Source organism: Fistularia commersonii, chromosome 2 (genome assembly GCF_037954325.1).
Source record: "Fistularia commersonii isolate RoL2024-O1a breed Wild chromosome 2, RoL_Fcom_v1.0, whole genome shotgun sequence".
Lineage (NCBI taxonomy): Eukaryota > Metazoa > Chordata > Actinopteri > Syngnathiformes > Fistulariidae > Fistularia > Fistularia commersonii.
Genome location: NC_141285.1, coordinates 24,610,753 through 24,634,581, shown reverse-complemented (window position 1 = coordinate 24,634,581; position 23,829 = coordinate 24,610,753). Strand labels below are relative to the sequence as shown.

General features: G+C 44.8%; 2 protein-coding genes across 4 annotated transcripts; both read left to right on the top strand.

Annotated features, from left to right (window-relative positions):
* The first annotated feature begins 590 nt into the window (after window positions 1–590).
* On the top strand, window positions 591–2,879 carry LOC147236826 (kinesin-like protein KIF11-B). Of its 3 annotated transcripts, XM_086162662.1 has the most exons (6): window positions 591–1,463; window positions 1,546–1,671; window positions 1,762–1,917; window positions 2,080–2,219; window positions 2,298–2,667; window positions 2,745–2,879. In XM_086162662.1, the coding sequence occupies exons 2-5, from the start codon at window positions 1,564–1,566 to the stop codon at window positions 2,539–2,541; spliced, it is 648 nt and encodes a 215-aa protein (XP_086018788.1). In that variant the 5' UTR covers window positions 591–1,463; window positions 1,546–1,563; the 3' UTR covers window positions 2,542–2,667; window positions 2,745–2,879. The 3 variants fall into 3 exon arrangements, with proteins under 3 accessions (XP_086018788.1, XP_086018768.1, XP_086018779.1); XM_086162642.1 differs by having other exon boundaries at window positions 1,546–1,917; XM_086162653.1 differs by lacking the exon at window positions 591–1,463 and having other exon boundaries at window positions 1,490–1,917.
* On the top strand, window positions 2,749–3,670 carry LOC147236825 (kinesin-like protein KIF11). Its single transcript, XM_086162674.1, has 4 exons — window positions 2,749–2,967; window positions 3,051–3,214; window positions 3,293–3,403; window positions 3,481–3,670. Exons 1-4 carry the CDS (start codon window positions 2,937–2,939, stop codon window positions 3,595–3,597), a joined length of 423 nt encoding a protein of 140 aa, XP_086018800.1. The 5' UTR covers window positions 2,749–2,936; the 3' UTR covers window positions 3,598–3,670.
* The last annotated feature ends 20,159 nt before the right edge of the window (window positions 3,671–23,829 follow it).

Genomic DNA, 23,829 nt, shown 5'->3' with positions numbered 1-23,829 from the left:
AGGATGATACAAAAGTCATCACCGTCTCCAACGGCAACATCATCCAGAAGGTTGAGAAGTTCTCCTGCAGGCTGTAGAACCCAGTCAGTCAGAAATGGAGCGACCCCTTGCAGAACCCTTTATTCCCTCCACCTCCATATTGGGTTGTGTTGGTGGTGTTTGTCTTGTTGGTGGTTTTGGGTTTGGTTGTTTTCGCAATTTTGAAACGAAAATATATCCACCAACGGATCAGTACACTTTGAGAGGAAGAACCGTGAGGGAAAATAGTCCTGAAGTAATCCAGATGAAAGGAGAACCGCTCAGAAACCCAACCTAGACTCCAAAAGGTACTGCAGACGCTGAAATTTTTTTTATCTCAGAGCATTTCTGTGTGTGTGTGTGTGTGTGTGTGTAACGTGATTTGAAGCTCCTTCCGTTGAAAATCTCTGAACAAACACACGTTGTTTCTCTTCACCCGTCCTTCTTTTACAGCGTCTTCACCAGAAATATGTTGGTATTTTTCTCCTTTTTCACCAGTGATTTCCAGTGTGTTGTTGCCAAATTGGTCTTGTTTCCACTTTTTGTTCTTTCCCTCTTGTCCAGGTCGAGAAAATAAAGCATGTTTCTTTTTTACCTAATTTGCGGCGGCCCTGTGCAAGTGTGTGTTTTTGCTAATTATCGGGATTATCTGGCAATTGAGGGTTGAAGGTCCAGCTTCCTCATCTCCTTGCAGACACCGAGACGTGTTGCCGAGATGCCAAAGAGTGGATTTGACGTGACACCCTGAGCTCAGGATGGAGCGTGTCGGTCTGCAAAGGGGTGAAGAAGCAGGAAGTGATGTCACAAAAAAACCCCAGAGGAACATCCATTTTGTTTTAAAAGCATTTAATGGCTTCGGGCCACCTCCATATTGGGTGATGGTGTTTCTGGTGTTTGTGGGGTTGGTGGTTTTGTATTTGGTTGTTTTCGCAATTTGGAAACGAAAATATTTCCACCAAAAAATCAGTACATGTTTGAGTGGAAGGACTGTGAGGGAAAATAGTCCTGAAGTAACCCGGACGGAAGGAGAACCGCTCAGTAACCCAGGCGAGACTGAGCTGGACAGACTTTGACCTCGTAGCACAGAGGAGACGACCTGTTTGGACCTCATGTCTCTCCTCAGGGAGAAGGACGCCTGTGTTTTGTAGACAAGGACAAAAAAACAAGCACAAATAACCAAACAAAAACATGCAGAAAAAAAGTCTCAAAACCCATGGAAGAAAATGCGGCTGGACTGATGCTTGCCATCCTGGTAATGTGACTTTTTGACAAGCAAAGCGGAGGTGGAGTTTTTTTTGTTTGTTTGTTTTAGTTCTAACACTGCTCAGGCCTTCGTGGGCGGGGTCGGGCAGCTGGTGGCGGCCGGCGTGTCTCGCTGTCAGGAGAAGGTTCGGCAGCAGCGGTCGCAGTGTCTGCAGGACAAGGAGCGTCTGCTGGAGCTGCTGGTGAGCCTCGCGCAGCTGATGTGTGTCTATCAAGCTTCAACATCTTGCTCTTTTTAACATGCGCCCCATCTTTCACCGCTAGGAGGAGCATCAGCGCGACATGGAGGAGGTGCTGGTAGGTCAGACCCTGGCGGGGCTCCCGGTCGTGAGGGAGCTGAGTCAAACGCTGGGAGCGGCGGTGGAGGCGCAGCGAGACCTGGCCGACAAGGTTCGTACACCTCCGGTCTGCGTGGCCCGGGGATCTCCGGGGTCACGGATCCGTTTTAATGGTGTCTTCGTCATTGGTCCCTCCGACCAGGTGGAGGCGATGAAGGACATGGGCGCGTTCTTCATCGGCTTGGCACGGGACCTGGCGGCGCTGCGGGACAACGCTTCCCGCGGCCTGGGCTCCCTGCTGGAAGAACGCGACAGGCTGGAGGACGCCATCCGCCGGGCGCAGGAGCGACAGCAGGCGGTGAGAGTGCTCGTCTTTTTCCCCGCGCGCTGAACGTACTGAAAGTGAAATATCGAGAGGTGGGACCCCGATGCAGAGGGTCTCCCTGACTGCATGCTTCAGGAGGTTGTTGTTGCCATAGTTACCTGATCGTCACCTAAGGGCCGCCGCTGCTTCTTTCAGGGCATGAAGCAGACCATCCAGTGCCTGCAGGACCAGCTGAACCTGCTGGCCCTGGAGACCCAGAAGGACTATGCCGACCTGTGCTCGGCCTCTGCGGCGCTGGGCGCCCCCCTGCGGGACCTCCAGGGGAGCATCGAGAGGTCAGCTGCCGAACTTTAGGCCCCAACCTGTTACAGTAACCCCTTGACAGCTCAAATGCCGTGTCTCCTTGTCTGCAGCGGCTGCAACGTAGCAGAACTCCAGGCTTCAGTGCAGGCGGACCTCCTCTCCTCCGCCTCCTCCTCCCTCGCCGCCTCGCTGCGGCTCAACGCCGACAACAGCCGGGAAACGCTGGAAGAGCTGGCCGGCTGCTGCACCCACCTGCACGGCTCCGTGTCTGGTAGGAGCCCCCGTCAGGAACCTCCTGACGTTCACCAACCCCCTGGTGAACGTCAGCAGGTGTGTGAGACCGTGTACTTGTGACCCGCACGTCTGGTGGAGCGTGACCTCCGGTGGAGCTCCAGGACCAGGGAGCACGCCGAGAAGCAAGCCCAGGAACGCCTCTCCTTTTTGGGGGAGCTCTCCACTGAGGCGGGGGCCCAGCAAGAGGTTACATTACTTTGTTTTTTTGTTGGTTTGTTTTTTGGGAGGAGGTTTAAAGGCTTCCTCCACCCGCCGCTCCCCAGGGTGTGCAGACACACTGCGCCACGCAGCTCCAGGCGGTGGAGAAGGAGCTCACGAACCAGCAGGATGAGCTGCAGCAGGCACTGGCGGCGCTGCAGAGCCGAACCTCCGCCGACCGGGCGGCTCTGGACCGGCAGACGGCCGAGATCCGGTCCCGCCTGGACGGGAGCCGGCGGCTGGTCAGCGGCTTCCTGATGGAGGAGCTTCAGCAGGACGTCCCTACAGGTCAGTGCCCGAACCCACGCTCTCCTCGGATTCCCTAGTGAAGACGCCGTCTGAGAAGGTCTCCTCCTGTCCCCGTTCCCCAGGCGCGACCCCGCAGCGCCGGGAGTACGTTTACCCCCGGCAGATGGAGAAGTCACGGAGCCGGGGCGAGCTCCTGGAGAGCCTGAAGAAGCAGCAGGAGGAGCTGCAGGCCGCCTTGGTGGAAGAGGAAGAGGAGGAGCTGGAGGAGGAGGACGGCCACAGCCAGGTGGGTCGCGTACGTCCGGTGTCTTCTGCAAATGTGCAGTGTGCGTTTCTCACCTTGCCCTCCCGGCTCGTGGCCCAGGACTCTCTGGAGGAGGAGCTGAGCACCTGCAACCAAAGCGTGGCCACGGAGCCGTCCTTCATCGACGAGAACCTGGTGTTTAACGAGAGCAAGCGGCTGCCCTTCTTTAAGGTGGGCGACGGCCTCCGAAACGTGTAGCATCAAAACCCCTTCAGCCTCACGTGACGAGTTGTTCTTGCTCCCCGCAGAAGAAGAAGACGGGAGGAAAGAAGGAGGCGCGGGTCCACGGCCGGCAGAAAGCTGCAGAGAAGGAAGCGGCGTCGACACCACAGAAATCCAGGCTGCCGCTTCGCTGCCAGAACTGAAGCCCCATTCAGGGAAAGAAGTCTGTCTTCGTGTGTGTGTGTGTGTGTGTGTCTTTGTGTGTGTGTGTGTTATCCTCTGGGTGTTTTTTTTTTACACCAAGGTAAAAAAGTGTTACCTAATACATCCATGATTTTAAGTGTTTAATAAAAAAAAAAATGGTATGTGCATGTGGGGAAAAAAAACATGTCTTTCAAAGAGCTGTGGTGTGAGAAGGAAGGATTGCGGAGACAAAGGTTGGTTCTATCTTTCTCAAACACCAACAACTGGTGAACTTCCAGGGGTGGAATATGTTTTAGCTCTCCAGGTACAAAGGTTCGCAGGAAACAGCGCCTTGAACGGGGCCCGGAAACAATAGTGATGGGAATTCCGGGTCTTTTTAGAGAACCGGCTCTTTAGGCTCGGCTCACTAAAAAGAGCCGGCTCTTTCGGCTCCCAAACGGCTCTTCAGATTTTTTTTGTTGCTATAATCGATATATTACCAATAATAATGTAACATTATGCACAAAATGAATTAATAATTAATAAACAAATGTATTATACTACTATATTATAATAGCCTTTATTTTTTTTTCACTCTACAACGAACTTTTAACTCATTTAAACTTTTAACTCTTTTATATGAAGCAACTTTAAAGTCAAGCAACGCAGACTCCCTGAAAAACACATGACACAAGAAAATGTACATTAAAAATATTCGCTTTTCAGTTCAACCACAAATAAACTATGAAATACAAGAATAAACTTTTTTGTATGTAACATTTAAAGTGATTTAAACACAGGATCCCCGAAAAACACACGAAATATAAATTAAAATATTTACAGATCTACAAAAAACAATTGTTAAATACAAAACGATTTTAGCTTTTTATACACTCAACACATGTAAAATCAAACAACACAGAATCCCTGAAAAAATGCAAAATGATAAAACATAAATTAAAAATATGAACTCTTCAGTGCTATAAATAAACTATAAAAATACAAGAACTTTTAACTATTCACAATTCAACTTTTAACCAATTTAGACTGAAACAACACAGAGCCTCTGAAAAACACGCAAAAAAATCTACTGTCTCAACTTGAAGGTTGACAATGAGTCACACAGAACACGCCACGCCCATTACAAATCGTGTGAGCTTCAAGAGGAATTAACAACGTTAACCCTTTCGATTCCTCAGGAAGCCGGCTCGCTCGCCTGAACAGTCATTCTCAGACGAGTTGGTGGTAAGTCGGCGCGTTCCTGGAGTTCAACATGGAGAAACAAACAGCCTTCTGGTTCTTCTCGCTGCTTTTAGCGGCGCCTCAGTGTTTCTCCTTCACCGTCAAGTCGCTGTACTTCAAGGAAGGAGCGGAGCTGCGGCTGAATCCGTCCATCTCAGAGGAGATCTGGGACATCACCTGGAAGCTGGACGGGAACCTGGTGTGCGAGTGGGTGAAAGACAAACTGGATGTGGTTTGTTATCTGAGCTTTAAAGGCCGGACAACCTTGAACATCAGTTCTGGGGAGCTGGAAATCAGGAATGCCACTAAATTCGACGCTGGGATCTTCACGCTGGAGTTCAACCGCTGGGCACTTCAGGACCAATACAGGGCCCAGATGATCGAGGAGGTACCGAAGCCCACGGTGAGCGTAGATCCACCATCCTGTGGTTCTGAATCGGAGAAATGCACCTTGAGCTGTGACGGTAACACTGAGAATGTGGGACCTGTCAGCTACCTGTGGAGACTGGGAGATGATGAGTGGGATATTGAGAGCAAAGACATTACCGTCTACAACGGCAACATCATCCAGAAGGTTGAGAAGTTCTCCTGCAGGCTGAAGAACCCAGTCAGTCAGAAATGGAGCGACCCCTTGCAGAACCCTTTATTCCTTCCACCTCCATATTGGGTGGGGGGTTTGGTTTTGGGTTTGATCTGCGTTTCTGTTTTGGTTGTTTTAGCAATCAAGGGACGGAAATCCATCCACGAACGGATCAGTAGATGTTTCAGAAGAAAGACTGCGAAGGAAAATGGTTTAGAAGGTCCTCAAGTACCCCTGAAGGAAGGAGAACCGCTTCCAAACCCCGCATAGACTCTGTTTGACGTAGTAACAGACGCTGCCTTTTGTATATCACAGCATTTGTGTGTGTGTGTGTGTGCATGTGTGTGTGTGTGTCTGTGTGTGTGTGTGACATAACGTGAGGAAACAGAACACACTCTTTCCTGGCCGCTCACAAACGCTCACCTCCATCTTCAGTCTGGCTTCCAGGTCTCCTCCCCATAGCTCCACTGTGTGTTGCATCAGCTTTCATTCCTCCGCTACAGGGCGCTGGAGGCTCAGTGACGGCGGCCCCGTCCCATTCACCGACGCACACACACACACATTTTACTTTTTTTAGAATAGGAAATATCCACAGAGTGGTCAGGAGAGTTTTCAGAGGAAGGTCTGCGCGGGTAAACACACTCACACACACACTTTTTCTAAATACGAGAAGGACTCAAGAAGATGTTCAGTATTTTCTTGGACGGGAACTTTCAACACAGCTCCTTTTTATTTGCAGATTAATTTCATGAATGCAACACACTCGTTGTTGTTTTATATCCAGCATGAAGGTTAAAAGTAGCACATCTTTCTGGACTTGTTCCTGTTCGAAGTTGGAACCACAGTAACCATCTTCACTTGACGCGTCTAAAGGGTTTTGTGGCTTTTGGAGGTTAAAGATTTTAAAATAACTACACATTTAGTTAAAGGCCAAGATTGTTTGTGCGTGTTAGTGTTTTCTCCCTGCATTTCTATTTGTTTTTTTTTTTTTGACAAAGAAAAGGCTCAGTTTGTTCTTCTCAGGGGAACCGTAGCGGATGTGTTGTTGCCAGATTGGTGGTGTTTTCGTATTTCTTCTTCTTTTCTCCAGGTCACTCCTGTAACTGAGATGTTGATATCAATGGGGTTTTTTACCCGGTTGGGTCAATAAAATGATTAAATACAAAAGACTTCATGGGCTCATTGACGTGTTTCTCGTTCAGCACGTTTGGGTTTTAACAAGTTTGGCGTCTTTTTTTCAAATCGTCAGAATGATCTGGCAACATGATACGGTGTGGCAGGAAGGACTTCCGTTCAACCCGGATCCTAAAAAAAATCCAGCGCTAAAACCTCGTATTTAGGGATCTAATGTGTTCGGAAACCGTTTACTTCAGTTAGAAGACTGTACATTTTGATACTTAAGTTAGACTGAAGTATTCGATTTTCTCCGAGTTGAGCAGAACCTCGGTGTTCCTGAAGCCAACATGGAGAAACAAACAGCCTTCCGGTTCTTCTCGCTGCTTTTAGCGGCGCCTCAGTGTTTCTCCTTCACCGTCACGTCGCTGTACTACAAGGAAGGAGCGGAGCTGCGGCTGAATCCGTCCATCTCAGAGGAGATCTGGGCCATCACCTGGAAGCTGGACGGGAACCTGGTGTGCGAGTGGGTGAAAGACAAACTGGATGTGGTTTGTTATCGGAGCTTTAAGGGCCGGACAACCTTGAATATCAGTTCTGGGGAGCTGGAAATCAGGAATGCCACAAAATTCGACGCTGGGATCTTCACACTGGAGTTCAACCACTGGGTTCTTCAGGACCAATACAGGGTCCAGATGATCGAGGAGGTACCGAAGCCCACGGTGAGCATCGATCCACCATCCTGTGGTCCTGAATCCGAGAAATGCACCTTGAGCTGCGACGGAAACACTGAGAATGTGGGACCTGTCAGCTACCTGTGGAGACTGGGAGATGATGAGTGGGATATTGACAGGAATGACATCACCGTCTACAACGGCAACATCATCCAGAAGGCTGAGAAGTTCTCCTGCAGGCTGAAGAACCCAGTCAGTCAGAAATGGAGCGACCCCTTGCAGAACCCTTTATTCCTTCCACCTCCATATTGGGTGGGGGGTTTGGTTTTGGGTTTGATCTGCGTTTCTGTTTTGGTTGTTTTAGCAATCAAGGGACGGAAATCCATCCACGAACGGATCAGTAGATGTTTCAGAAGAAAGACTGCGAAGGAAAATGGTTTAGAAGGTCCTCAAGTACCCCTGAAGGAAGGAGAACCGCTTCCAAACCCCGCATAGACTCTGTTTGACGTAGTAACAGACGCTGCCTTTTGTATATCACAGCATTTGTGTGTGTGTGTGCATGTGTGTGTGTGTGTCTGTGTGTGTGTGTGACATAACGTGAGGAAACAGAACACACTCTTTCCTGGCCGCTCACAAACGCTTACCTCCATCTTCAGTCTGGCTTCCAGGTCTCCTCCCCATAGCTCCACTGTGTGTTTCATCAGCTTCATTCCTCCGCTACAGGCCGCTGGAGGCTCAGTGACGGCGGCCCTGTCCCATTCACCGACGCACACACACACACATTTTACTTTTTTTAGAATAGGAAATATCCACAGAGAGGTCAGGATAGTTTTCAACGGAAGGTCTGCGCGGGAGTAAACACACTCACACACACACTTTTTCTAAATACGAGAAGGACTCAAGAAGATGTTCAGTATTTTCTTTGACGGGAACTTTCAACACAGCTCCTTTTTATTTGCAGATTAATTTCATGAATGCAACACACTCGTTGTTGTTTTATATCCAGCATGAAGGTTAAAAGTAGCACATCTTTCTGGACTTGTTCCTGTTCGAAGTTGGAACCACAGTAACCATCTTCACTTGACGCGTCTAAAGGGTTTTGTGGCTTTTGGAGGTTAAAGATTTTAAAATAACTACACATTTAGTTAAAGGCCAAGATTGTTTGTGCGTGTTAGTGTTTTCTCCCTGCTTTTCTATTTGTTTTGTTTTTTTTTTACAAAGAAAAGGCTCAGTTTGTTCTTCTCAGGAGAACCGTAGCGGATGTGTTGTTGCCAGATTGGTGGTGTTTTCGTATTTCTTGTTCTTTTCTCAGGTCACTGCTGTAACTGAGATGTTTATATCAATGGGGGTTTTACCTGGTTGGATCAATTAAATGATTAAATGAAAAAAACTTCATGGGCTCATTGACGTGTTTCTTGTTCAGCATGTTTTGGTTTCCCAAGTTTGGCGTCTTTTTTTCCAGATCTTCAGAAAGATCTGGCAACATGATAGAGTGTTACAGGACATACCTTAAAATCGTAACCGAAATCTAATCCACCATTTGGAATTTTGAAATCGGTTTAAAGTTGGACCGAAGTATTTGGTTTTCTCAGAGTTGAGCAGAACCTCGTTGTTCCTGAAGCCAACATGCAGAAAGAAACAACTTTCCAGTTCTTCTCGCTGCTTTTAGCGGCGCCTCAGTGTTTCTCCTTCACCGTCACGTCGCTGTACTTCAAGGAAGGAGCGGAGCTGCGGCTGAAACCATCCATCTCAGAGGAGATCTGGGCTATTGGATGGTTGATGGACGGGAATCCAGTGTGCGAGTGGGTGAAAGACAAACTGGATGTGGTTTATTCTTCAAGGTTTAAAGGCCGGAGGACCTTGAACACCAGAACCGCGGAGCTGGAAATCAGGAATGCCACTAAAGAAGACGCTGGGATCTTCACACTGGAGTTCAAATACCGTGTTTTCCAGGATCAATACAGGGTCCAGATGATTGAGGAGGTACCGAAGCCCATGGTGAGCATCGATCCACCATCCTGTGGTCCTAAATCGGAGAAATGCACCTTGAGCTGCGACGCAAACACTGAGAATGTGGGACCTGTCAGCTACCTGTGGAGACTGGGAGATGTTCAACTGGAGAATGATACAAAAGACATCACCTTCTCCAACGGCAACATCATCCAGAAGGCTGAGAAGTTCTCCTGCAGGCTGAAGAACCCAGTCAGTCAGAAATGGAGCGACCCCTTGCAGAACCCTTTATTCCTTCAATTTCCATATTGGGTTTGGGTGTTGGTGGTGTTTGTGGTGTTGGTGGTTTTGTGTTTGGTTGTTTTCGCAATTTGGAAACGAAAATATTTCCACCAAAAAATCAGTACATGTTTGAGTGGAAGGACTGTGAGGGAAAATAGTCCTGAAGCAACCCGGACGGAAGGAGAACCGCTCAGTAACCCAGGCGAGTCTGAACTGGACAGACTTTGACCTCGTAGCACAGAGGAGACGACCTGTTTGGACCTCATGTCTCTCCTCAGGGAGAAGGACTGTTGCGTTTAAGTTTGCAGCTTCTTCGTTTTCCATGTTTCGGAAGGAATTCACAAGTTTGCCTTGTTTGAATCGTCTTTTATTTTCTTCTTCACAGCTCCGGGAATCAACATCGGTTAGCCATGGGACATGTACAGTACAGAGTGAGGGAAAAATTCCCGCCAGCACCGCTATACCAAAAAAAGAACACTGACGTAGAAGTTAACGTCAAGTTAGCTGAACAGTCGCGAAAAACTAAAACAAGTCCCAAACCTTGTCATAAAGTGCCATACATTTCCTGAGAGTAGATACAAATAAAACATATGTATACTAGAATGTAAACTCAAATAAAACTAATGAGATCACCTATCTCAACACCCCCTCTTGATCTCAACATCCAAAAAAAAAAACTTTGGACATTTTAATTTCCAAAGAACCACTTTTTGAATTTTTCTATTTTTACCTTTGTCATGGGTTTTGTCAAGATGTCTGCCAACATGTCCTCTGATGGACAATAGATAAGATTTATTTTACCCTCACTGAGTGCTTCACGAATGAAATGATATTTTACATCAATGTGTTTTGACCTTTGTCTGTTTACAGGATTCTTACTCAGTGCGATGGCCCCCTGATTGCCTCCGTAGATTGTTGTGCAACTGTACATTTTGTTGTCCATACCGTTTAACAGTTGAGACAGGTACATGTTTTCTTGTGCGGTGGTGGCTCGGCCGATGTATTCAGCCTCACATGTTGACAGAGCCACTGTGGGCTGTTTCCTTGACTTCCATGCAATGGCTGGGCCTTGTTTTGTTAAACTGAAACAGTAGCCTGTAGTGCTACGTCTGTCTTCGACAGATGATGCCCAGTCTGAGTCACTGTAAGCTATCAGGTTCAAATCCTCCTTATTTTTCTTGAAACTTAGTTCATAATCAGCTGTCCCCTTCAAATACCTCAGAACATGTTTTGCAGCTACTAAGTTTTCTCCTTTTGGCATTGCCAGATTCTGTGATAGTTTGCTCACTATCCAGCTGATATCAGGTCTGGTGCAAGTCATGGCATGAATAAGACTGCCTACAATCTCACGATATTCTTTGGGGTCGACAGGTTCACTTTGCTCATTTTCAACAGTTACAGGGATGCCCTCTAATTTTTGCTCACTTGGAGTAGATCTTGCTTTACATTCTGACATTCCAAATCTCTAGCATTTTTAGGATGTACTTTGTCTGGTTCATTTTGATTTCATCCCCCTTTTGTTCAAATTGTATGCCCAAAAAATATGATAGTTTCCCCAGGTCTTTCATGTTGAACTTGAATTTCATGTTCTGTTTAAATGTGCTGAGTGCATCATTGCTGCTTGCTGCAATAATTAAATCATCTACCCAAATTATTACAATGATTGTGTCACCATTTTCCGTCTGTTTTCTGTACACACAGTGGTCAGAGAGATTGTTCACAAAGTTGTCCTGTTCTAAATGGTCATTAAGGAGTTCATACCAGTTTCTTCCTGATTGTTTCAGGCCATAAAGAGATTTTTTTAATCCATACACTAGTTTCTCTCCTGTTTCTGACATCATTTCAAACCCTTCTGGTTGTTCCAAGAAAATCTCCTCATGTATAGGAGCATGTAAATATGCCGTCTTAACATCCATCTGATGGACAATGAGGTTATTTTGTACGGCTATCTGCATTAGTGCCCGCACTGATGTAATGTTAGCTGTCGGTGCAAAAGTTTCATAGTAGTCTATGCCTTCTGTTTGATTGTAACCCTTAGCTACATATCTGGCCTTAAATATTTGTCCTCCTTCAGCATTTTCTTTAAGGGCAAATACCCATTTTCCTCCAATTACTTTTCTCCCTTCAGGTAAAGTTGTCAGTTCAAATGTGTCATTCTGTTTAAGCGAGTCAATCTCTTCCCTCATGGCACAATTCCACCCGGGTGCCAGTGGTGACTTCAGTGCTTCACTATAATGCTGTGGGACTCCGCACACAGTCCTGTAACAGTAATCAATAGTTGTATGGTTTTTATCATTGTTAATATAGTCCGTCTGATAATCCTCTAAATACCTTGGAATGACCCTTTTTCGTCTAGGATAGCGACTGGTTTGATTATATCTGGGTTTTATGTCTGACCTCGTCTCTTTTTCATTTTGGACATTTTCTGCTGCTTCTTCATCATGCGACACATCTGCGTTAGTACTCTCATCCTCATTCTGTATATGGTTGTCTGTTTTATTTTCACTTTGTGACACATCAATACTGGTTTCATCTGTAGATTCTGTGCCTTCATATCCCTGGATTTCTGTCTCATAATCATCAGTTTGTGTTTGTTGTTCAATTCTTCCCTTTTTGATAAATTTCACCAGTCTCTGTTTTGACACTTTTTCTGTAAGTGGATTATAGACCAGGTATGAAGGGCTTTTCTTACTGTATCCGGCAAATATTCCTCTTTCACATCTGGGATCCAATTTCTTAGTGTCATGTTTGTATGCATAGCACTCAGTTCCGAATATCCACATTTTTGAGAGATTTGGCTTTCTCCCTGTTAACATGAAGTATGGGGTATTTTTGAGTCTGTCATTGTAACATCTATTTCGAATATGGGCAGCGGTCTGGACAGCATAAGGCCACAAAACCTTTGGTAATCCTTTTTCTATTAGCATACACCTTGCCATTTCAAAAAGGGTCCTCCATTGTCTTTCTGCTGTCCCATTTTGATGGGGAGAGTATGGGGATGATGTTTCATGTCTTCTGCCTTTCTCCCTTAGAAGAGATTGAAAAGCATTTCCTGTGTATTCAGTCCCGTTGTCTGACCTGATACATTTGACACGACCATACGCTGCGCTGTCAGCAAGGAACTTCTCTGTTGCTAATGTAGCTTCACTCTCGTATTTGAGAAAATATACAAATACTGCCCCTGAATAATCATCTGTGAATGAAATAACATACTTATGCCCTTCTTGACCAGCTGGTTCAATCGGGCCTGATAAGTCAGTGTGTACCATTTTTAGGGGTGCATCAGCTTTTGCATCCGCTTGCCTGTTTCTGCTATTTGTGAATTTTCCCTCCGTGCATACGTTACAGTCTACCTTGGTCTGACCTGTAATCTTCATACCCTCTACTAAGTTTGGTCATTTTAATACATCTTTTACATTGCAGTGTCCCATAATTTCATGCCATGTTTTGACATCACAAGTTAAGTTTACTTTATCTCTGGACATCATGTCATTTACTGTATCATCATAAAGTTGTTGATAATTTACCGTTCTTATGTAGTAGAGTCTGTCACATTCCTCAATGCTGAAAATTTTTCCTTCTTTGGTTATGAGTCTGTTCTCTCCTTCTTTGAATATCACGCTGGCTCCATCAGCTGTGGCTGCCTTCACCGATATGAAGTCCTGAGGATATGATGGGATGAATAAGGCTCCCCTTAAGGTTACCAGGACAGGTTTTCCTTCAATGTCCTGGAGTAACACTTCTGCATCACCTCTTTTTAGTGCCACTTTGTTTCTTCTGGTCCCGTCTGCTAGCTCCATGTAATGTTTGTTTGGGTTGAAAAACTCATCCAATCTTATGAATTTGTCTTCTTGTGTTATGATGTGTGATGTAGCGCCACAGTCTACCATCAGTCCATTTTTTCTGATATTTTCCGGAGGGACTTTTTGACTGACCTTGAATACAAAAGTTTGCTCGTCTTCCTTATCTTTGTCTTGGACGTCTGTGTTTTGTTTGACCGAGTCTTCTTTGGGCTTGGATTATCTTCTGCATGTCTCGTCGGTGTGGGTTGTGCTTCTGTGATAGCTGCACCATTTTGGCCCTGATTTTTGGTGACAAGCTTTTGCCATATGGCCACGGTTTCCACATCCATAGCAGATCACCGTTGACATGTCCACTTTCATTACATTGTCTGATTTGGTTTTGCTGTCAAACTTTTCAGTCTCTTCATAACTTCTTAGTTTACTCTTGAACTGAATAAACGTCATTTTTCACTGCTTGAGTTACGTGAATGACGAAGGGCTTGTACGGTCCTGGAAGCCCTTTCATAACCATAGCGATCATCAGCTCATCACTTATCACCTGTTTTGTGTTTCTCAGAGCGGTGACTGCCTTTTCTGCTCTGATAATGTAATCTGTTATTGTTTCGTCGGGTTCCTTCTCGAGTGAGCATAGTTCCACCCGAAATAATTCTGGGCTTCCCCTGGCTGGCGTAATGATCCCGTAATATTTTCAAAGCTTTTCGACCGTCATCTGAGGCTTCCCTCATTACCAATGATAGACTTTTATCATCGAGGAACTGGATAAGCTCAGCGTAGCATTCTGCATTTTTATCTGGGTCGGGCTCAACAGTTGAAAGTATTGTCTCTTTCAAACCTTCGAGTCGCATGTGTCCCAGAAACTTTACTTCCCAAAGCTCGTAGTTGTTTTCGTCTCCATCGAAAACCAAACGTTGCCATCTTCCTCCTTTTGTTCGTAGCCTGGGCCCATAACCTGTTGCGTTTAAGTTTGCAGCTTCTTCGTTTTCCATGTTTCGGAAGGAATTCACAAGTTTGCCTTGTTTGAATCGTCTTTTATTTTCTTCTTCACAGCTCCGGGAATCAACATCGGTTAGCCATGGGACATGTACAGTACAGAGTGAGGGAAAAAATTCCCGCCAGCACCGCTATACCAAAAAAAAGAACACTGACGTAGAAGTTAACGTCAAGTTAGCTGAACAGTCGCGAAAAACTAAAACAAGTCCCAAACCTTGTCATAAAGTGCCATACATTTCCTGAGAGTAGATACAAATAAAACATATGTATACTAGAATCTAAACTCAAATAAAACTAATGAGATCACCTATCTCAACACAAGCTCTTTCAGTTTCCCCTCAGAAAAGACACGAACATTCTACATGTTTTTATGTCGATGTTACAAAATCAACATGCTCTAAATTTAGAATTACACTTAAAAAAACAACTGAGCTGCAGATGTTTGGGGTGTGCTGGTGGCCAAGGTGAAGAACAAGGGAGATGTTGTCCAGCATGTTTATGTATTACCCGGTTTGCAGTCATGTTTCAGGAAGTGTTTTTGTTCATTGTCGAAATTATCTGGCAACACCGCTGTCAGACTGAGGAGGATGACGTCATGTGGTGCCGCCTCCTCTGGAGTTGTGCGCATGCGCCAGCCAGCACGCTTGCGCTCCTCCACTGTTTAAATGTATTTGTTGTTTTATTTCCATGTGCCCGTCCTTCTTGAGGCGAGCGCTTTCAGTTTCCCCTCAGAAAAGACACGACGAACATTCTACATGTTTTTATGTCAACATTACAAAATCAACATCCTCTTCAAATTTAGAATTTCCGGTACGTTTCAAAAACAAGGTGTGCTGGTGGCCATGGTGAAGAACAAGGGAGATGTTCTTCGGAGGAATGAAGCTGATGAGACACACAGTGGAGCTATGGGAAGGAGTCGTGGAAGCCAGACTGAAGACAGACAAACAGGTGGAAGCCTGTTTCCTCACCTTCCGTCACACACCTGCAGGTCACACTCTCACCGCTAGAGAGCGCTGTAGCCCTCATCGGTCACGACACACGCTGATGTATGAGTGTGTGTGTGTGCGTGTGTGTTAAAGACTGCTTTTTTCCGATGCAATCTATACACACGGTTTGTCTGGAACTGTTCCTTTGCATCCTCAGAGCGATGGGCTCGTGGAACGATTGAACAGAAAAAACAGCTCTGCATCCTCACTGCAGAACATCAGTGTGACCGTGAGATATCACCTCCCTCTCATGTTACTGATTGAATACTGTGAAGTGATAAGTTCTTATCATTTGAACCCCTGCGCCTCTCACCGGTCCATAGAAACATTTTCATGAGAGAATGAGAATGAGAACAACTTTATTTATCCTGAAGGAAATTGTTGTGCCAGAGTTTAAAGCAAAAACATAACAGGAATAGATAATAGTAGGATGAAGGAAGAATAAGAAATACAATGAAATATAAATTGTCTTAACTGTTTTAAGGTCTTAACTACAAAGATTTGAAGATTCCCTGCGACTGAGGGAAGAGGAATTAAAAAGTCTGATAGCCATGCATGCATGAAACTGATCCCTGGTACAGAAAAGGTTGTTCTATGTTACATGACGTTATATTACAGTCATTTGGCAGACGCTTTTATCCAAAGTGACTTGCAATGTGACAGGAGAGGCCGAGAAACTTGACTTGAAGAAGCAGAGACAGAATTCCTTCCAGTGATACAGACAGTGAAACAGTTCAGGTGTTTGGGGACAGAAATGCATCAAAGTTGTTTTGCAACGTTGAGATTTTTGAAATTGTTTAACCTCGATTTTTATCCCACCGCTAAAGAGCACACTTTCAACCATCACAAGTGCCAGCTGACCTCAGAGCACTCTGTGTGTGTGTGTGTGTGTGTGTGTGTGTGTTTGTGTGTGTGTGTGTGTGTGTATGTGTATTATATTCTCTGTGTTTTTAAATCTTTTTGCTGCTTCTGTGTTTAATAACAACTAACAGATTTCCATGATCCTAATGTGTGTTTAACACAATCACAGTTTGAGTGTGTGAACTCTGAACAGAAATCAAGGCTGAACTCGTTTTCACAGGATTCCTCGTCTTACGTGTTGTTGTCAGATAAACATTTGTGTGTGTGTGTGTGTGTTTTAATTGAAGTAATTTAATTCTTTATTTGTTTTATTTCCGTCCCTTTTGATGGAATGCATTGTTCATGCAAACCTCGCCCTGCACTTCGTTCCCGTAAAACCCGTTTATCTGTTTGGGTTCGTTTTAAGATCTGGGCGGGTTTTTATTAAAATATTGCAGGTTTTTGAGTTGTGATTGGACAACAGACTGGCTGACCTGCCTGACAACGCTGCTGATTGGATGAGAGGGATATTACTTCTCTGACAGCTGAGCAGGGACAGATTAGACTTTGATTGCTCCTCTAAGACAACATCTGACATCCAACCCAAGAACTTACTCAGACACCGAAGTCTTCTGGATTTCACAGAGTTGAATAGAGCCTCTGTGTTCCTGAAGCCAACATGGGGAAAGAAACATCCTTCTGGTTCTTCTCACTGCTTTTAGCGGCGCCTCAGTGTTTCATCTTCACCGTCACGTCGCTGTTCTTCAAGGAAGGAACGGAGCTGCGGCTGAATCCGTCCATCTCAGAGGAGATCTGGGCTATTGGATGGATGGCGGACGGGGATCCAGTGTGCGAGTGGGTGAAAGACAAACTGCCTGAATATTACTATCCAAGGTTTGAAGGCCGGACGACCTTGAACATCAGTTCTGGGGAGCTGGAAATCAAGAATGCCACTAAAGAAGACGCTGGGATCTTCACACTGTATCTCAACCAACGGGCTCTTCAGGATCCATACAGGGTCCAGATGATCGAGGAGGTACCGAAGCCCACGGTGAGCGTCGATCCACCATCCTGTGGTCCTGAATCCGAGAAATGCACCTTGAGCTGCGACGGAAACACCAAGAATGTGGGACCTGTCAGCTACCTGTGGAGACTGGGAGATGTTCAACTGGAGGATGATACAAAAGACATCACCGTCTCCAACAAGAACATCATCCAGAAGGTTGAGAAGTTCTCCTGCAGGCTGAAGAACCCAGTCAGTCAGAAATGGAGCGACCCCTTGCACAACCCTTTTTTCCTTCCACCTCCATATTGGCTGGTGGGTTTGGGTTCGAGCGTCTTTCTTTTTCTGGTTGTTTTAGTTATTATGGGATCGAAATTGAGCCCCAAAGGGACCAAAAGAAGTTTCAATGAAAAGAATTTGATGGAAAATGATTTCAAAGATCCTCAAATAACCCTTGAGGCCGGAGAACTGCTCACTAACCCAGCTTCGACTTCACAATGAACTGGAGACACTGACAATTTTTGATCTCAGAGCATTTCTTCAGAACAGGGGGGGGTGCTCTTGGTATTTTTATCTTATGCATCATATGCATCAAGAATGCATCATCTCGAGAAGATGATGGTGTGGGCCCGGATGAGCTTCAAACCTGCTAAATCTAGGTCGATGGTGCTCAGGAAAGGGAAGGTAGAAGACAAGTTCCGCTTCAACATCGCAGGTGCATCTATCCCTACAATCTCAGAGAGGCCAGTCAAGAGCCTGGGCAAGATGTTTGACAGCTCTCTCAAAGATGCAGCACCCACAAAGACAGCTTGCGTTGAGTTGGATGTCTGGTTGAAGTCTGTGGACAAGTCCGGTCTACCTGGAAAATTCAAGGCTTGGATCTACCAGCACGGCATCCTCCCCAGGATCCTGTGGCCGATCCTGTATGCTATATTGTTATGGTTGAGGACATATTGCTCTGCTGACGCACTCCTGCTCTCATGACCTCTTAATGCACTTAGTACAGCTTTAGTGATTTGGCTTCATGATTATCATTATAATATTATAGTCATAATTTGCTGAAGGCTAATAATGCATTGAAAATGACTGAGCATGAATGTAAAGCTGTACAAAGCTGAATTTTCATGTCGCTCAAAATATGCGCACCAACTGCCTTAACGCCGTCTCTGGAGCTTTTCCAGGGCTGACACGCAGACACTGTGTGCTCAGGTTCGTTTGAGAATCAATATTTTGTATTTTTACTAACATTTTCCTTTTTTGGATCCTAATTGGCAGCTGACATGCTGGCAGACATTTGATTTGGTTTTCTCTGTGGGAGTTGATTGATTTCACTGAGACTCTAGCGCCCTCTAGTGGAGAGATGGGGAATTGCCGGCACGTTGAGCTTCTCCTTCCAGCACCACTGCCTGCAGCCGCAGCTGCTGAAGGTTTCATCGCTGAGCTTTTCTCTTGCACCGAATGCACCGAGAAAATTTAATTTTCTCTGTAGCACTTCGTGAATTTCAGGTCACTCCTGAGAGAGATTTTCGGTCTCCATGGAGTTTTTCCTGCTTAAATAAATGCAATAAATGAATTCAAAGATCTTCGTGGGTCTCCTGGTGTGTTTCCTGTTCAGCATGTTTCTGTATTACTCAGTTTGCGGTCCGGTTTCAGGGAGTGTTTTTTCTCATTGTAAGTATTTTCTGGCAACACCGCTGTGAGTCCGAGGAAGATGACGTCATGTGGCACCGCCTCCTCTAGAGTTGTGCGCATGCGCCAGCCCGCACACTTTTGCTACTCCACTTTTTGAATTTACTTATTGTTTTATTCATCTCCATGTGCCCGTCCTTCTTAAAACAAGCGCTTTCAGCTTCCCTTCAGAAAACACACGAACATTCTAAATGTTTTATGTTGATGTTACAAAATCAACATCCTCTTCAAATTTAGAATTACGTTTAAAAAACAAGGTGTGCTGGTGGCCATGGTGAAGAACAAGGGAGATGTTTTTCAGAGGAATGAAGCTGATGAGACACACAGTGGAGCTCTGGGACTGAGTCGTGGAAGCCAGACTGAAGGCAGGTGAGCGTTTGTGAGTGTCTAGGAAAGAGTGTGTTCTGTTTCCTCACCTGCCGTCACACACACACACACACACCTGCAGTTCACACTCGCACCGCTAGGGGGCACTGTAGATTCAGTGACGGCGTCCCCGTCCCATTCACCGACGCTGTGACGTCACAAGACACTACGCTCTTTATGTGTGCGTATGTATGTGTGTGTGTGTGTGTGTGTGTGTGTGTGTGTGTGCGGTTGTTGAAAACTGCTTTTTTCCTGCGTTATCTATGCATATTGTAGCATCCCTGCCGTACTGTTGAGAGGAATGGTCAGAGTTTTGTAATTCCCCACTGGTTTGTGAATGTTTTTTGGATGATAGAGCGTTGTAGGTTTTTGGACACAAGTGTTCTCATAAAAGAAGCGTTTGTTTACCAATGACTGGAAATTGTTGAACACGTCCGGTTGAACGATATGTCGGCGTGGGATGAGGTTTCCTGGCGTTCACCTGCAGGGGTGTCAAACATACGGCCCGTGGGCCGGAAGCCGCCCACAATTGAGGTTCGATCAGGCCCGTGGGATAATTTGAAAGTGAAAAAATGCATAAAAGAGAAGGATTTAATTTTTTTTATTAAATGCAATTCAAGAATTTGCCGCTCGGGGCGCACTATTTTGGTCAGAGTAGAAGACAATGCACCATCTGCTGCTTGTTACAACGTTGTTTCTACCCTGTCAGCCAAAGTGTCGTTATCAAAAGAGAGAAAAGTAGATAAAGAGTGCAGAATTTTCTTAGAAAAATGAACTACGTCCTGTTTATTTACGGAGACGCACGGGAAACCTTTGTGCTCGGTGTGTTTGCGACAAGTTTCGGTATTTAAGGAATATAATATTCGGCGCCGCTTCGAGACTCATCACAGCGAAAATATGACAGCTTGCAAGGAAAACTGAGAAGAGATAAGATCAACGAATTGCTGGCAGGTCTGAGGAAACAGACGTCCACTTTCACCCATAGCTGAGAAATCAGTGAAGCAGCGGTAAAAGCCGGCTAGCTAATTGCTAGCGAAAATGTGCAATTTAATGTTAGTCAGCAGCTTCACTACAAAAGAGTATGTTGGAATTCTACTGTTCATGCAACTCCATACATTTTCAGTATGTATTGTATGTGTTTGCATGTTTCATGGATGAAGTTTACACATTTACAGGACAGGTGAATACTTTCATCCTTACACATTTAATAGCACTTTCTTTAGTTTGTAAGGTGCAGACAGGGATTCAATTTAGATTTATTATGCACATATGTAAATGGTTTAAAAATCCCTTTGTTTATACGTCTCATTTCATCTTAAAGTGTATTACTTTATTTTTCAGTACCAATTACTTGTTGAAGTTTTGTGCCTTTGTATGATCGGTGGGATGGGTTTCAAACATGTGAACAATAAAAGTAAATTGGACTTTTGTCTAAAGAAATATGAGGTATTTCATGAAATGTTTTGTAAAAGGGTTGTTCATTAAATTCCAAGATTTCCCTCATGTCCTTGTACTTCTTTACACCAAAACAGAGGAAAGAGATGATATTTTGGTTATTTATTGCTGAGTATGCTATTATTTTAATGTAATAGCATGGAGAGGGTGGCCTTGGACATCGTGGGGCCGTTTCCTCACACGGACACAACAACCGTTACGTTCTGGCCGCCGTGGACCTATTTCAACACGGCCAGAGGCGTTTGCCGTACCGGACCGAGAGGCAGGGGCCGCAGAACATCGGCGTGACCGGGAGATATCACTGGCTACGGGTCAGCTGTGCAGGAATCCACCTCATGCACAGCAGCCCTGCTCATGTTGGGACGAGGATCAGTAGGTGGATCGGAAATGAAGAAGCTTCTGGGCTGAGAGGAGAAACATCTGCAAGGGAAGACAGTGAAGTCCAGTTGCTATGATAAGAACATTTTGACAAGACGTGTGTGTATGTGTGTGTGATACACTTCTTCTATGTCGGTGGTTATTTGCTCCTGGTCTGCAAAGAAAATCTTGGTACAAATTCCTTTTCTCATTCGACCTTCTGGATCTTATTTTGAAACACGACTGTTTCCGCCTTCGCCTGACTGCTGCGTTTAATATTTTAATTTCATAATATAAAGAGAAATTGTTGCATTCAGATTAAATACTGTGAAGTGACAAGTTCTCATCATTTGAACCCCCGCGCTTCTCACCGAAACATTTTCATGCATGAAACTGATCCCTGGTACAGAAAAGGTTGTTTATGTGACAGGAGAGACCGAGAAACCTGACAGGAAAGATGGAATTCCTTCCAGTGATACAGAAAGTGAAACAGTTCAGGTGTTTGGAGAAAAAAAGGAATGCTTCTTCTCAAACTTGTTTGGCAACATTGAGATTTTTTTTTATTGTTTTACCTTGTTTTTTTTTTTTATCTCACTGCTGTGAAGGAACCAGGTTTGAACCATCCCAAGACCTCAGATCACTGTGTGTGTGTGTGTGTATTCTTGGTGTTTTTAAACCTTTTTGCTGCTTCTGTGTTTAATAACAACTAACAGATATACATGATCCTAATTGTGTTTAACACAATCAGAGTTTGAGTGTGTGAACTCTGAACAGAAATCAAAGCTCAACTTGTTTTCAAGGATTTACCATCTTACGTTTTGTTGTCAATGTGTGTGTGTGTTTTCTTTTTAATTCAAGTAATTTAATTCTCTATTTGTTTTATTTCCGTCCCTTTTTATGGAACACAGTATTTAAGCAAACCTCGCCCTGCACTTCATTCCCTTCAAACCTGTTTTCTCTGTTTCCTGTAAGATCTGGGCGAGTTTTTATTAAAATATTGCAGGTTTTTGAGTTGTGATTGGACAACAGACTGGCTGATCCGCCTGACAACGCTGCTGATTGGATGAGAGGGATATTACGTCTCTGACAGGTGAGCAGGGACAGATTAGACTTTGATTGTTCCTCTCAGGTAACGCCACCGTCTGACATCCAACCCAAGAACTTACTCAGACACTGAAGTCTTCTGGATTTCACAGAGTTGAGCAGAACCTCGATGTTCCTGAAGCCAACATGGGGAAAGAAACAGCCTTCTGGTTCTTCTCACTGCTTTTAGCGGCGCCTCGGGGTTTCTCCTTCACCGTCACGTCGCTGTTCTTCAAGGAAGGAACGGAGCTGCGGCTGAATCCGTCCATCTCAGAGGAGATCTGGGCTATTGGATGGATGGTGGACGGGAATCCAGTGTGTGAGTGGGTGAAAGACAAACTGGATGCGGTTTGTTATCGGAGGTTTGAGGGCCGGACGACCTTGAACATCCGATCTGCAGAGCTGGAAATTAGGAATGCCACTAAAGAAGACGCTGGGATCTTCACACTGGATCTCAACCAACGGGCTCTTCAGGATCAATACAGGGTCCAGATGATCGAGGAGGCACCGAAGCCCACGGTGAGCATCGATCCACCATCCTGTGGTCCTGTGTTTGTACATGAAGAACTTGGCCAGGCCTAAAATAACATTGACACATAGTTCATCTCTTTTGTTGCTTAAAAGTAAACCAAATGTAATGTCATCTCTAGAGAAGGAAACTGGTGACGATGGAAATTTGTCTTTAACCCATTTTTAAGTTTTAGCCCAAAAGCCCTGTACTTTTTCACATGAGAAAAATAAATGGTCAGTAGTTTCAATGTTGTCTTCACAAAAAGTAAAAATATATTATTTCAATATTAAAGTGCCCTCGATAATTCCTTCGATGGATAGATGTCATTTATAATTTTGAAGTGTGTCTCTTGCCTTGGGGGGTATGGATAGAGTCAGATACATAGTTAGCAGCGAGGCAATCGATTCCTTATCAAATTTATTTAAAATATAATTTTTGTTTTGACGTCCAGGGAATAAGTTTTCTGTAAAACATTTCCTAATAAAGGAGTTGCTGCACTTTCTATCCAGACTTGAGATTCCCTGGAGTGATAGTTGGGGTAACTGTGGTTGTACGGTTTGGTGCGTCAATATAATTTAGGTCAGAAACACAAGTCTTGAAGAAAGTGTGTTACGTAACTTCATCAACTCTATCCAGTCCATCTATCAACCAATCAGGAGCCAGCTCCCTCCCTAATTGGTGGGGAACCGGCTTACGTCACCATTACGTACCACTTAGGTGCCATATAAATAGTCCTTGCAGAGAAGTTACTCAGACACGGTCCTTTCAACGCTTTTTATTTGTAGATTAATTTCATGAATGCAACACACTCGTTGTTGTTTTATATCCAGCATGAAGGTTAAAAGTAACACATCTTTCTGGACTTGTTCCTGTTCGAAGTTGGAACCACAGTAACCATCTTCACTTGACGCGTCTAAAGGGTTTTGTGGCTTTTGGAGGTTAAAGATTTTAAAATAACTACACATTTAGTTAAAGGCCAAGATTGTTTGTGCGTGTTAGTGTTTTCTCCCTGCATTTCTATTTGTTTTGTTTTTTTTTACAAAGAAAAGGCTCAGTTTGTTCTTCTCAGGGGAACCGTAGCGGATGTGTTGTTGCCAGATTGGTGGTGTTTTCGTATTTCTTCTTCTTTTCTCCAGATCACTGCTGTGATTGAGATGTTGATATCAATGGGGGTTTTACCTGGTTGGATCAATTAAATGATTAAATGAAAAAAACTTCATGGGCTCATCGACGTGTTTCTTGTTCAGCATGTTTTGGTTAACCAATTTTGGCGTCTTCTTTTCAAATCGTCAGAAAGATCTGGCAACATGATAGGGTGTTACAGGAAA

Coding starts and splice junctions, on each gene's coding strand:
- LOC147236826 (XM_086162642.1), top strand. CDS start 1,564: ATGGAGGAGGTGCTGGTAGGTCAGACCCTGGCGGGGCTCCCGGTCGTG. Junction 1,918..2,079: donor CGCAGGAGCGACAGCAGGCG/GTGAGAGTGCTC, acceptor TGCTTCTTTCAG/GGCATGAAGCAGACCATCCA. Junction 2,220..2,297: donor CTCCAGGGGAGCATCGAGAG/GTCAGCTGCCGA, acceptor CCTTGTCTGCAG/CGGCTGCAACGTAGCAGAAC.
- LOC147236825 (XM_086162674.1), top strand. CDS start 2,937: ATGGAGGAGCTTCAGCAGGACGTCCCTACAG. Junction 2,968..3,050: donor TCAGCAGGACGTCCCTACAG/GTCAGTGCCCGA, acceptor CCCGTTCCCCAG/GCGCGACCCCGCAGCGCCGG. Junction 3,215..3,292: donor AGGAGGACGGCCACAGCCAG/GTGGGTCGCGTA, acceptor CTCGTGGCCCAG/GACTCTCTGGAGGAGGAGCT.